At 33.8% G+C, this 13,751-nt stretch overlaps 1 protein-coding gene across 1 annotated transcript; it reads right to left on the bottom strand.

Annotated features, from left to right (window-relative positions):
• Positions 1-9,186: 9,186 nt before the first annotated feature.
• LOC127121456 (uncharacterized) lies at positions 9,187-13,423 on the bottom strand. The gene is made up of 14 exons (XM_051051945.1): positions 13,334-13,423; positions 13,129-13,192; positions 12,659-12,699; positions 12,469-12,521; positions 12,157-12,215; positions 11,464-11,546; positions 11,159-11,371; positions 10,943-11,052; positions 10,664-10,815; positions 10,264-10,385; positions 9,970-10,146; positions 9,652-9,752; positions 9,493-9,584; positions 9,187-9,406 (listed from the first exon to the last, which is right to left on the bottom strand). Exons 2-14 carry the CDS (start codon positions 13,166-13,168, stop codon positions 9,393-9,395), a joined length of 1,257 nt encoding a protein of 418 aa, XP_050907902.1. The 5' UTR covers positions 13,169-13,192; positions 13,334-13,423; the 3' UTR covers positions 9,187-9,392.
• Between the last annotated feature and the right edge of the window lie 328 nt (positions 13,424-13,751).

Here is a 13,751-nt window from a genome sequence, read left to right as displayed (position 1 = left end):
TCATTTGGTTTGTGATTTTCTTATGAAAATTGAAAATGTCATTTCAATTTATATGATGTATGCCTTGTGTATGTCATATCATTTGCCATGATCATATGGTTAACCCTCCTTAAATTGTTCATGATGCATTTCCATTTGAAATAAGAAAGTTCCATTAAACATGTTTACATATGATGCACTAATTTCATTTGCTTTATTTCATACTAACTCCATGTGTTTGTATGTTCACATGACCATTGAGACTTCAATTTTGGATCCAAGTTACCTTTCTTACTATGATCACTAATCGTCATTTTCCTTGTATTGTTTGAGGACACCATGCCACTTGATTGTTTTAGGCATGCTTCTTGGGTTGTAACTTGTATGGTTTCCATTCTTACCTTTTGTATTGTTTGGTACCATCCCTCCATTCTGGGTCACATGTCCCCTTATCCCATACAAGTGTAATAGCTTAGGTCTATTATTCCTTTATAAATTTCCATTCAAGATAGATAAAACCAAACGATAAAAAGAAACCTTTCAAAAGACAAAAGGCACGCTTGATCCAACGTCAAGTGTTTTTCAAATAAATTAATTTCAAAGCAACGCGAGTGCTTGATCCAACATCAACTATCTCATTCCATTATCCACATCTCTCATATCATTCTCTTCTCAATCTACTTTTATCTCTACCTCCCTTCTTCACACACACTCTTTCACAATAAAAGTCAAACATTTGGTCCAACGTCAAGTGCATTTTTAAAACCTTTTCTCAATAAACTGGAATACAAAAATAGGGTGTATGTACTTGTACAAAGTATTCAAGTACTTGGGTTATCGGTCGTACCTAGCTTGTGGCCAGATGCTTGACTTCCTCCTCAGAACATCTAATAATAAAACAAATTCAATTCGGTGCTCTGAGAGAGAAAAATTGTGGTTAGGATGCCATTGTCCTCTTAACTCCCGCGTATTTTAATTGTTGGTCGTACTTAGCCAATGGTTAGATACCTGTCTCCCTCTAAGTACCAATTATTAAACTTTCCAAATCCTTTCACAAATACAACTTCTTTTGGATGAAAAAGAATGGTTAGGATGCCACTATCCTCTCAACTCCCAAGTACTCAGATTGTTGGTCATACTTATCCAAGGGTTAGATGCTTGTCTCTGTACTAAAATCAACCTCGACCAATCAAATCAATTTTCTACCTTAGGGCATCTTAAAAACCTTTTCATAAAGGCATGTTACTTCCATTTTACCGTGATCGACGCTTAAGCCTCCATGCGTGAACAAGTAATGCTTAACTGATAGAGTGCGATCCAAGTGCATCCATTCTATCGCAAACAAACAAACACTTAATGCTCCCATGATCGTAGAACGAGCATACAAGCAAGTTGATAGTAGAACGAAAATGTCAATATTATTCAGTAAAAATAATCAAACAAATACTCCATTTGTGAGCGGAACTACGGAGATCTTACCTTCTTATTACATGAATGAGGATACGTAGGCACAAGGGTTCGAAACCTTGGCGAGCACACTAATTTAAAAATTATTTTCTCTTCCCATCTCATTCCCTCATATCATTAACCGATAGCAAGTAACATCCAGATAAACAATATCCATATGCATTGATACAAGCTAGTGGTTCTCGTTGAGTACAACAGATGTGAGGGATGCTAATACCTTCCCCTTGCATAACCGACTTCTGAATCCTCTCTTAGTTGCGAAGAACATTCTCTTGGGTTTTTAACGCTATTTCCCTTTCCTTTGGAATAAATAAAATCCTGTGAAGACTCTGTACTTTTTGCAGCGCGACAAATAGCGACTCCGCTTGGGATATATAGAGTTTTCTAAGCAAGTCGAGCCTAGCTAGCTTGTATCCTTTTTCCTTGGATGTTTATTTTCTACATTGTTTTCTTTATCTATTCATGTTATATATATTCCTGTTATATATATTTATGGTTTTATTATGGGTTGGATCTATTGCTTGAGTGAAAACTTCAATACACAGGCTTGGAGAGTACACATAATATAGGAGGGAGCTTCGTATTGACTCGTCGGACGTAGTTGTCTTAGGGGTAATATACAAAGGTCCCGCTTGGATTAGATTCTTTTTGTAGTTTCGCTAGCACATAAGTCATTTTGTGTTGACATCCGTTCTTCCAAAGAGGGTCTATGACTCCAAGGACCTTTAGAAAACCCTTGGCTTTTGAAGTTGAGGGCTATCTCACTTAGAGTAGATCATCCCAAAAGTATTGTTGACTCACAAGCTATCTTGTGGCGACAAAGATACTTTTGCCTCATGATCCGTGACTCTAAGCATCTTCATCTTAATACTCACCTTGTGATGGAATATGGGTTTCTTACAGGGAAACTAAACCTCCAACATACCTTTGATCTTCTATAGTCATGTCCTCTTGTATCATGAATATTCATAAAGAAAATGTATCATGCATTGCATAATATTGCATCCTTCATACACTTGTCACTAGACAAGGCCTCATATCACCTCTCATTGCTAAACGACTAGCTGATTACCCGACATCCATTTTTTTAGCTAGAAGTATGTCTCAGATCACCATGGAAGAGATTCAAAGAGGTCAAGAATAATTTAAGGTGGAAGTCAACCAATTGAAGACTCAAATGAGCTTAATCTTGGATATCTTGCAAACACTGTTAAGGAAGGAAGGCAATCCCACACCAGTTGTTGTACCATAAGTGGTCACTCTTGTGCATTTGTCTGACTCCACCTCGTATTAGGAGCTGCCTCACGGATATCATCCACAATTTGTACTTCCAAGGCTTCCATGTCAACAGTCGTTGCATGTTCCCTAACCAGGGCAGAAGGACTCCGTGCAGAATCAAAATTCATATCCAGATCAGCGAGCCCGAGGCTAAGAATATCAAAATCAGCACGGACCTCAGAATAATTTGGAATGAAGCAGTGCTTCTCTAGATCCAATTCTTATGAAATACAGTCAACTCCTTCCGTATCTGATTCAGAGCTCACTGTTGGTCCCCAACCCTCTAAAATGTCCACCACATCCATTTCTCCCAGGGTATGACTCCAACGTGCATTGTGGATACCATGATGGGTCAGTAGGACACTCAATTGAGGACTGCAACGCTTTCAAAGCTAAAGTATAATAACTGATTGATCAGAAGCGACTTACCCAGAAAGGAGGAAACCTATGGGTGAATGGAAATCCCCTGTGCAAGTAAGCGCTGAAGTGGCAGAAGCGTCCTTTATAATAATCAAGCCTGAGAATGTCTCTTCAGCACTGGAAATCACTAGTCTGTTTAATCATTTTCATGTGTAATTTTCTTGTTTGTCATTTGTAATATTCACTTGTAATAAACTCGTTTGTTTTTTAATAATAATGACATTGAAATAAATATGCATGTTTTGAAGCCATCCATTCTTCTCTAGTTATATTTTACTCATCAATATCAAACTTTTATTTAAGTGAAATCAAAAGGAGAATGATGAAATTGAAAAACACAAAACCATTGCATGTATGTTTTCGAATAAGACTTTGCTGATGATGTAAGGCATTGCTTCAAATCCCCAAATATCAGAGGTATAAGGAATATAATCCCTTCGACCCCTTCGAGCATAGGAGTAGGAGTTTCTTTCAGAACATAAAACCCTCAATCTTAACCTGGAGCAGGGTAGTCGTCAGTTAGTTTGACCATGCGTTCAAACTTCAAAAGAGAAGTGTTCTACCTAAGGATCAACCATATCTTATCCCTCACGAGAGGTCAGAAATCACAAATTTGTGATGGTTATCCCTCACCAACAGAGACATGAGGCATTCACAATCCCTTCAAATCAAACGAACATGTGTCACACGATTTGTTCAAACAAAAGAAAAAGGAAAAAGAAATCAAAAGAAAAAGAAAGAGAGCTCTCTAAGTCGAAAGTTCGAAAGAAAGTGACTTCGCAAAAAATTAGGGCATCCCTGTGGATTATAAATTTGAATCAATCCAACAAAAGTTAGGGAAATTAAAAAAAGAATCAAAAGAGGAATTAGAAGAAAATCCTCAACAAGAACAAATTCATGTGGCTACAAACCAAACAAGATAAGGGTGATTTCCATTCCGAAAACCTCATTAGGTCTTTAATCATCACTTCAAAATACCTTTTGGAAGATGAGCGCTTATATCGAACTGGCTGAACGTATGACTGGAGAACATCAAGGAGAATGGGTGGGTTAGATTAAGTTTTGAGCCATGAATTTTTTCTTTCTAAAACTATGAACCAGACCATGTTACAACCCTCAAAATACCTAATTGAAGTAGGGTTATTTCGAAAGCATATTATAGTTAGTATGATCGATGTTAAAACTGACTCCTAATGATTTTCTTATCATTTGTGTTGGTATCTATATGGTATTCTCATTAGTCATTCACTCACTCTATGTCATAATTACAGTGAATAGACTTGGATTTCAAAACTAGCATAAACATATCATTGGCATTATCATTCTCAAATGAACTTGTTTTACTCGTGAATAAGCTTTTGACATTAAGAAAATTTCTACAATGAACATGAATTGGAGAGCTTGATTACATCGAAAAAGCAGAATGCATGAGGACTCTGTTGAGTAGGGGTAAGCCACTTTAGTGGATCATATCGAAAGACAAAATGCTTGAAGACTCCGTTGAGAAGGGGCAAGTCATTTTGATTGATCATACCCATAAAGACAGAATGCCCGAGGACTCCGTTGAGTAGGGGAAAATCATCTTGATTGATCATACTCAGAAAGACAGAACGCCTGAGGACTCCTTTGAGTAGGGGAAAGTCATCTTGATTGATCATACCGAAAGAGCAGAATACATGAGAACCCTGTTGAGAAGGGGCAAGTTACCTTTGTTTATCACATCAAAGAGTATAATTTCTGAAGACTCGGTTGAGTAGAAAGACAAGTCACTTCAAAATTCAGTCAATCTCAGGAAATCACGTAGATAAATCTTTGCAGGATTCAGTCAATCTGAGATTGTCACGTCGAGAAATCTCTACAAGATTCAGTCAATCTGAGGTAGTCACATCTAGATTCGACAAATCTCTCTGAAGATCAGTTAGTCAGGGGCATTCCCTCAAAGATCAGCCAACCAAAGCTAAAGTTACTTCAAGCCCGTACTGGGGCATGTCACCCCAAGAGCACAAGAAGTCAATCTCTCCGAGATGGTTAATCATAGGAATGCAGTACCAAGACACTAGGGCAAGTCAGACCGAGAGCGTCTACGACGAAGTTTCTTTGTAGCTTGTGACTGGGGCAATCCATGTAGATACCCAATATAGGGGATGTTCCTTTCCATGCTTTCAAAAGCTTCTCAAATCAAGCATGAGGCATTAAAGGATCTATCTTGGGCTCACTCTTCAGCAATATAAGTATGCCGGGAAGTCATGTTAGACACGTCCCTCGACCTATAAGCCTTGTACCCAATCGAATCTCCCTTGGTGTCCACCACATCATACCTAAACATGGGGAATCTGTAGATCCCTAGACCATTGCATAAACTTGTCATGCACAATGCATATCATTCCATTCATACATATCATTCGACATGTCATGAAGCTCTCTAACAAGAAGGAAGAAAGTCCAAAACTCTCTTGGGATATCCTCAATCCCAATTCCATAACCTCGCCCAAGCCCAATTCCTGTCTAGAAAGCCCATAAAGCCCAATTTTCATCTAGAAACCCCTCTTCTGTGAAAGCCAAGTTGTACCTGGTACCCTTGTTCAAACCTTTCCTATAAACCTGTCTAAGCCTAAACCTGTTTAGCCCGTCTCGGAAAGCCTGAACACTGTGTTTAACACCCCTTTTCCCGCGACTGTAAACCATTGTTTAAATATACTCTTCAAGCCCAAATCCCATTTGGCCCTTACCTCTCTTCAAGTCTAAACCTTGCATTTATCCATATCATTTTCTCCAACAAGCCTAAACCATTATTTATCCATTATTACCTCTAACCCAAATTATGTTTGGCCATTACCCTTATGTAAGCCTAAACCTCTGTTTAGCCCTTGCCCCGTTGAACTTAAATTTTATCAGACCTTCCTATGAGTCTTTGCAAGCCCAAATTTAGTTTGGCCATTACCTTTGCTTAAGCCTAAACCTTGCATTTAACATCCGTTTTCCCAAGTGAGCTTAAACTGTTGTTAAATTATTTTCCCCAAGCCTAGACCTTGTTTTTTACCCCCTTTCCATCCAAGCCTAAGTTGATTGTTTATCTATTGTTATCTTTGAAGCCTAAACCTCTATTTATCCATTCTCACAAAGCCTAAACCTTTTTGTTTACCCCCTTTCCATACAAGCCTAAGATGATTGTTTATCTATTGTTATCTTTGAAGCCTAAACCTCCGTTTAGCCACCCCCCTCAAGCCTGAACCTTGTTTGTTCAACCTCCTACTTCTTTTTCAAGCCCAAGTTCTATTTGACCCCTACCTTGTGAAAGCCTAAACTATTGTTTAACCATGATATTACACATCAAGCCCAAACTTTATGTTTGACCATCTTCCCGATCAAGCCTAAACCTTGTTGTTTAGCCCCTTATATCGTCGCAGTAAGCCTAAACCATTGTTTAGCCGTTGTCTTAAAGCCTAAGCCCTATTATTTATCCCTTTTGCCTTCTCATAAAGCATAAACTGTTGTTTAGTCACACCACCCTAAGCCCAAGCTTTTTGTTTGACCATTTCTCTAGTAGGTTTTAACCGTTGTGTTTCCTCTTGTATCCTCTAAGCCCAAATCTTTATGTTTGGCCAACTTTCCAGCAAAATATGAATCATTGTTCAATATTCTATACTCGTCAAACCAAAATCATTTTTTAGCCAACCTTGTACAAGCCTAAGACGTTTTGTTTAGCCTCCCCAAATTTTCTCAATTTCCTCAGCAAGCCTAAATTTCTCGTTTAGTTCCCCCTAAGCCCAAAACTATTGTTTAATTAATATCTTGATTCCCAACAGAAGCTTGAACTTTGTTTTTAGCATCCCTACCCTCAAAGTCCAAAATAAAGTGTGGCCAACCCTCAACAAGCCTAAATGTCAAATTTAGCCCTACATCTGCATCCAGCCCAAATTTCAGATTTGACCTCTCTTCCCCTAGTGAGCCTAAGTGTTAGATTTGACCCCTCATCCGCATCAAGCCCAAACGTCAGATTTCTCCCCCCTCCCACGGAAAATCTATATTTTTATTAACCAATCCATAAAGCCTAAACTTCCCGGTTTAGCCCTTCTATCCAACAAGGCCTAAGTTGCGCTCTTAGCCCCTCCTATCCAGGAAAAGCCCAAAATCATGTTGCATTTAGCCCTGTATCCCTAGCTTTTAAACCTAAAAATTCAGTGTTTAACCCTTTCCCCCATAGAGTCTAAACTTTATATTTAGTCATTCCTCCCCACTTAAGCCTAAGCCTTATTTAGCCCGTCTCCCCATTCATCTCCAAATTTAGCCTAAATCCTGTTGAATTTGGCGTTTCTTCTCCAACCAATCCAAATAATATTAAATTTGGCACCCCATCTCCAACTTCATCCTAAATCCCGTTGAATTTGGCATTTCTTCTCAATCCAGCCCAAATATTGTTAAGTTTGGCACTCCATCTCAAGCTTCAGCCTAAATCCTGTTGAATTTAGCATATTTCTTTTCCATCCGGCACAAATACTGTTAAATTTGGCACCCCATATCTAGCTCCATCCCAAATCCTATTGAATTTGGCATTTCCTCTCCATCCAACCCAAATAATGTTAAATTTGGCACCCCATCTCCAACTTCATCCAAATCCTGTTGAATTTGGCATTTCTTCTCCATCCAGCCCAAGTACTGTTAAATTTGGCACCCCATCTCCAGCTTCAGCCTAAATCCTATTGAATTTGGCATTTCTTCTCCACCCAACCCACGGAAATGGAGTGCGAAACAAAGAAGAAGGGGCATATTACTTACCTGTCGGAGTAGCTCTGATGGCTCTTCATGGTGATTATTACTTCAAGTAACCTATTCAAACTCTTCTTTCTTCAAGCTTCGGTTAGCCTTATTCTCTCCTTCTCATTCTTTTCTTAACTAGTCCGTAGGTGATGATGATACATGTTATTGTTGTGTTCTTTGTGTGAGGGAGGCGAGTGTAGAGGTCAAGCTCAACACATTGAAGCTTCAAGGTGGAGCTTCAATGGATATTGAATTGAGCTATGTGTGAGGGGTTGAAGAGGGAGAGCGAGGGAGTAAAATGCAAAGATATGTAGAGAGATGCAGAGAGCAAAAGCAAAGAAAATGTTCGAAGAATTGTGATTAACCAATGATTACGGAGGGTGATTGGATTATATAAAGTTTTGAATCTAACAGAGTTCAATTATGTTAGTTCTTTGAGAACATGTTGCTTAGCTATTATTCTTCAGTTAAGAATTGGTTAAAAACAGTTAGTGGTTAGTTAGGTTAGCTTGAAGTTTAGTTAGATTAACTTTGTTAAATGTTAGTAAAAAAACTGAGTTTAAGTTAGTTGCGGGATTAGGAAGGTAATTAAAAGACTTTGTCAGTTATGTTAGTTAAGATGTTAGTTATGAAGTTAATTTGCTTATTTTTGTTAAATTGGTTAGTTGTTAGTTTGTTAAATTGAAGAGGACTGAGTTTCTATGCTAAAAGGGTTAATGTTGATTCTTACTTGTTGATTGAGCCTCGACTGAGTTAATTTGAAACCTTACTTCTACTGCTATTGTGATATGTTCTTAAGTGTTATATGAATTAGTGCCATGAATATGAATGAATGTTACATGAAATTATGAAAGATTTCTTAAAAGCAATTTCACAATCCTATTTGTCCTTTAAAATATTTTAAGGTTCACAATGAATCAAAAATTCCTTTTACTTTAATTATTATTTCCTTCTTGCTTGAGCATTTTCCCTCCATTATTGAACTATCTTCCATCTTTTTTTTAAGTGACTTTTTTTCCAAGTGCAACTTTTTCCATTTCAGTTTCAATTATTTTCTTAGAACTATTACAATCATATATATTTTATCACATATTAATATAGAAATTGATAAAGATTTCAAAACTATAATAATTAATAAGTTGGTGTGCATCCAATATATTTGCTTATATATTTGACTACATTTTGGTGGTTTGGTGGTTCTATTAGTTGAAATTCATATATCTGTTTTTTTTTCAAATAACTCAAAAGTTTATTATGATTCAAATATTCCACGTAGTTATCATATTTAACGCAATCATATAAAGCATTTGAAGTTGTACAAACAACAAGTTTAACTTACCACACATGCATAATCAGTTTAGAAAAGTACCAAAATAAACGAAAGCAACACAAACACAATAGTTTTTATGCAAACATCATGAAATAGTTATTGAGATTCAACTACTTTTCTCCAAGCTAACCATCTCCTCTCCTCTACTGCAAATTTCTCTTCACACTTTTGGACCTAAAGTATACACAACAAAAACTATTGTCAAACAATGTCTTTTACCAAATTTATACCATATGTTATCATGTCATGTTTCTACTTACCACCAGATGCAGTTGTTTTTTTGGTTCCTGAAGTTGATGCTTTTTCAATCTCATCATTATTCTTTTTCTTATCAGTTTTCTTCTTTGAACCACTGCGTCAATTGTACATAGTTAATGAAAAATCAACTTCTAATTTATATCTGTGTATTTTGATTATACCTTGCACTTGGTGATGGCATAACATCTGCACGTTTTGCCATGCTACGTAGAGTTTCCAATTGAGTCATATACTCTATGCTATCATCAGTTTTGTATTGAATCTGCATCCATATGATTTTCAAATACCTACTTAGTTAACTCAATCTGACACTGACACGAATGATTATCCTAAATTATATTATTTTCTCAAACTATTATAAATATCAAATATGACACTGACATGTATGAATATATTGTGTCTGGTGTATCAATCATGTTTAAGAGTATATCAATCTTTCAAATAATTGTTATATTAACTAGAAGTTAAAGAAAACATACTATGAGCTTGTTCTTTTTAGGACAATAACCAATAACATTTCCAAGGGACCTGATTCCATTAAATTCTTTGCAGATATAGAGTCCTCTAAATTGATAAGGTTCATAAGGTTCTTCTTCAGTCGCATTTTCTCGCTTGGCATGCCATGGCCCGCGCTTTGTTTCCGATTCTTTTTTGATCTGAAAAAAATATATCACTTTTCATCAAAATTCAAATAAAAAATATATTAGTTTATTATACAATAAAACTGAAAATAAAAATAGTCTAATTTAAATCATGAGAATGCAATGACTTACACGCTTGCAAGCAGATTTTGAATTTTTTGAATTTTTTGAATTTTCATTCTTTTTGCTCTTAGCATTCTCTTTTGATTGCGGGATTACTTCGGTTTGTTCAACTTTGTTTGGAGAAGCACCACCTTTAAAAAAAAATCAAATTTAAAAATTAGTAGAATTTAATTTACATTGTATAAATTTAAAATTTTACACTAATTATGTAAAATAAATAACTATCCAAAATTGCCACTTAAATCTTCAATGTGTCTTTACACTAATAGTAATTCCATCCAATCTAATAGTGTGATGAATATATAGATTTTGATACGATTTTATTTATTTAAATAAATATTTTTGAAATCATGGAAGATTTCTTAAAAAGAATTTCACTATGCTATTTGTCATATAAATTTTCTCTTACTTGAAATTTTTTCTTTTTTGCTTGAGTTTTTCCCCTCAATTATTGGACTATTTTCCATCTTCCTTTTTGAAGTGATTTCCTCTTCCTCTTCAAATGCAGCAAATGCTTTAGCTAATTCCCTTGCAATTTCCCTTCTCACCTCTAACATATTTCTACAATCATAAACATTTTATATAAAATTGATATAACTATCGATGAAGATTTTAAAATTATAATTATGAATAAATTGGTAAACATTCATTCTGAAAAAGAGGTATTTGCATTTATATTTTAGTATACCTTTTCGGTTTTACTAGTTGAATCTTATATGTCTTATCCTTTTCTGCCAAATGACTCAAAACTTCATTATAATCCAAATACTCCAAGCGACCATCATTTTTGTATATAATCTAAATATCCAAATAAGTAATGTTAATAAAAGAGTTAATTAATAATGAGATTATAGAAAAATCAACATTTTGTAGAAGTTTTTTATCAAGGTTAAAGAGATCATACTTCAAACAATTTGAGGGAAGTAATGTAAGTAGTAACAGTTCCAAGGGATTTAACTCCTTCAAATTCTTTGTAGATATCACACCCTATAACTTTTTGAGAATCTATCATAGCCTTCTTTTCTTCAGTGGTTTCATATTCGTTTAATTTGACTTTTTTTGAATTCTTCTCTTCTTTTGTGATGTCATAATCATTTGAATTGACTTCTTTAGAATTCTGTGCAAATAAAACATAAAAATATAAGATTTAAATCATTATACTAAGATTTCTTACAAACACAATAAATTTGTGTATAGTTTAGGTCTAACCTCTATTTCTTCAACAATGTCATTTGTTTTTTCAATTGAAGTAATGTTCTGGACAACTCCAGCTGAAGCACATCCATGTTCATCTATATATGAAATTTATAAATTAGTAGAATGAAATATACATAATATATACATACATGCAAAGTTTTAAATTGTGGTCCGCAACCGTAATTTCAACGGTACTATTATTAATGCGGTAACCACCGCAATCGTATTTAACCGCAATTGTACTGTGATTTTAAAATCACACGTTTAGTCAAATTAGGAATCCCATGAGACAATTCCTTCATTGTTTCTTCGAATATTTTCATCAAAATTTATAATTTTAAAATCACAAAATTCAATTTATTTCATATGCAATTAAAAATCTAAATTAAGTATTTTCCAACGTCGTATTTAGAACTCCTCCCAATCAAAATTCGTACTGCAATGAGTGTAATACGCATTACAGTAACTGCAATGACTGCAATCGCAATACCCATAACCACAACCGCATGCATTGACAATTTAAAATCATATACTCATGACATATTTATGTATATACATATTTGTATTTGGGAATTGTTTCTATTGAAATGAAAGTGATTTTTTTCTTGTAATTAATTAAATTAAAATGTTATGTCTAGTTTTTAAAGCATCAGAATATTTTAGTTATATTATAAGATTCATGATCATAATAAAAAATTCTCTTACTTGAAATCATTCTGCTTGTCCTTTTTGAAGCTGTTGGCTCAGTAAGTTTCTCCAAATTACTGTCACAATTATTCACATTTTATTACAAACTAATATAATTTAAACATAAACAAAAGATTAAAACAGTAAAATACACTAATAAATTAATTAAAAGGCATTCAAATCAAACAACAATCATAAATTAACTCAAAACCATAGATTAACATCAACACCACCAATTAAGATTATAAAATACAAAATTCATATCATTTGACATAGAATGAAGGGTAAAATTTGGCGGAAATAATTTTTTTATATAAATATTAAGTATACCTTGGTGGTGCTCCTTGTTCAGAATTGTCATTCAAATGAACTTCATTTAAATTCTATGCAAAGAAAACATAAAATTTATAAAATTTATTGTACTAAAAATAAATATAAAAATATATAAAGATTGTATAATACTTAGTTTTTATCAAAAGCATGCAAGCATATAATATTTGTGCCTAGGTTTAGAGTTAACCTCAATTATGTTATTAACAAGTCCCTCAGCAGAAGATCCACCTTCAACAACAACAAAATAATAAGAAGTTAAGAATAAAATATTTTCAACACGACTTAATGCATTGTAGAAACTACATATATTAGATTTAGTGAATTTAGATAAATGAATTTACATCTAAATAATGATTCTAGTTTGAATAACTAAAGTAAGAGTTTAAATCCAGTACAACAGATCAATTTCGATCATTTGATAATACATTTGATTTCTTTACTTTGCCTTCAATGGGATAAAATCAAATCAAATTAAATTAAAAATATAATATAATTTATATTATAAATATTTGTGATTTAATCGCACATAAAAATCGTATCAACAAATGTAAATTGTAAATTTTTATGAAAAATAATAAAATTCATAAACTATATATCGATTAAAAGTGTGAAAATCAAACATAAATATAAATTGTTAATTGAAACAAAATGATTTACCTCCAATAGTGAAGTTTTGAGCATTATCATTGTCCCCCATTTTGAAGTGATGTTTTTCAAATCCCTAAACAAATTCCATTCGAAAATTAAAAAAAACAAAAAAATTGATTTATTTGATGGTTAGAAGATCAAGAAGCCAACAAAACAATAAATCTATAAAACTTAATCAAGAGAAACATGCTATTGTGATGAAATCAAGCAATACCTCTTTACACCCTCGCCAAATGAATCTTTAAGAAAAAATATTCGTAACCCTGATTTTCATAATTTTATATGAGTTTTATTGCATTATGTCTCTAGAATGTTCCCCAAATGAAATTTGAATTTCATAAATTTTTTGCCCCCATAATTTTTTTGCCATATGTAAGTTTACTAAAAATATATATATTTATTAATTTTATATTCAAACCAAATAAAAATAATACAGCATATAGTAATTAATTATATTTTTCTTTTCATTTAAAAAGCATTTTCATATATATAATATTATTGTATTTGGTTTATAATATATATATATATATATATATATATATATATATATATATATATATATATAAGGCAAACTGTTAAAAAGTCTCCAGCTAAGGTTGCAGCTGTGCATTTGGACAACATTTCCTTCCATC

This window comes from Lathyrus oleraceus, chromosome 2 (assembly GCF_024323335.1).
Source record: "Lathyrus oleraceus cultivar Zhongwan6 chromosome 2, CAAS_Psat_ZW6_1.0, whole genome shotgun sequence".
NCBI lineage: Eukaryota > Viridiplantae > Streptophyta > Magnoliopsida > Fabales > Fabaceae > Lathyrus > Lathyrus oleraceus.
This window is presented reverse-complemented; position numbering and strand designations above follow the sequence as displayed.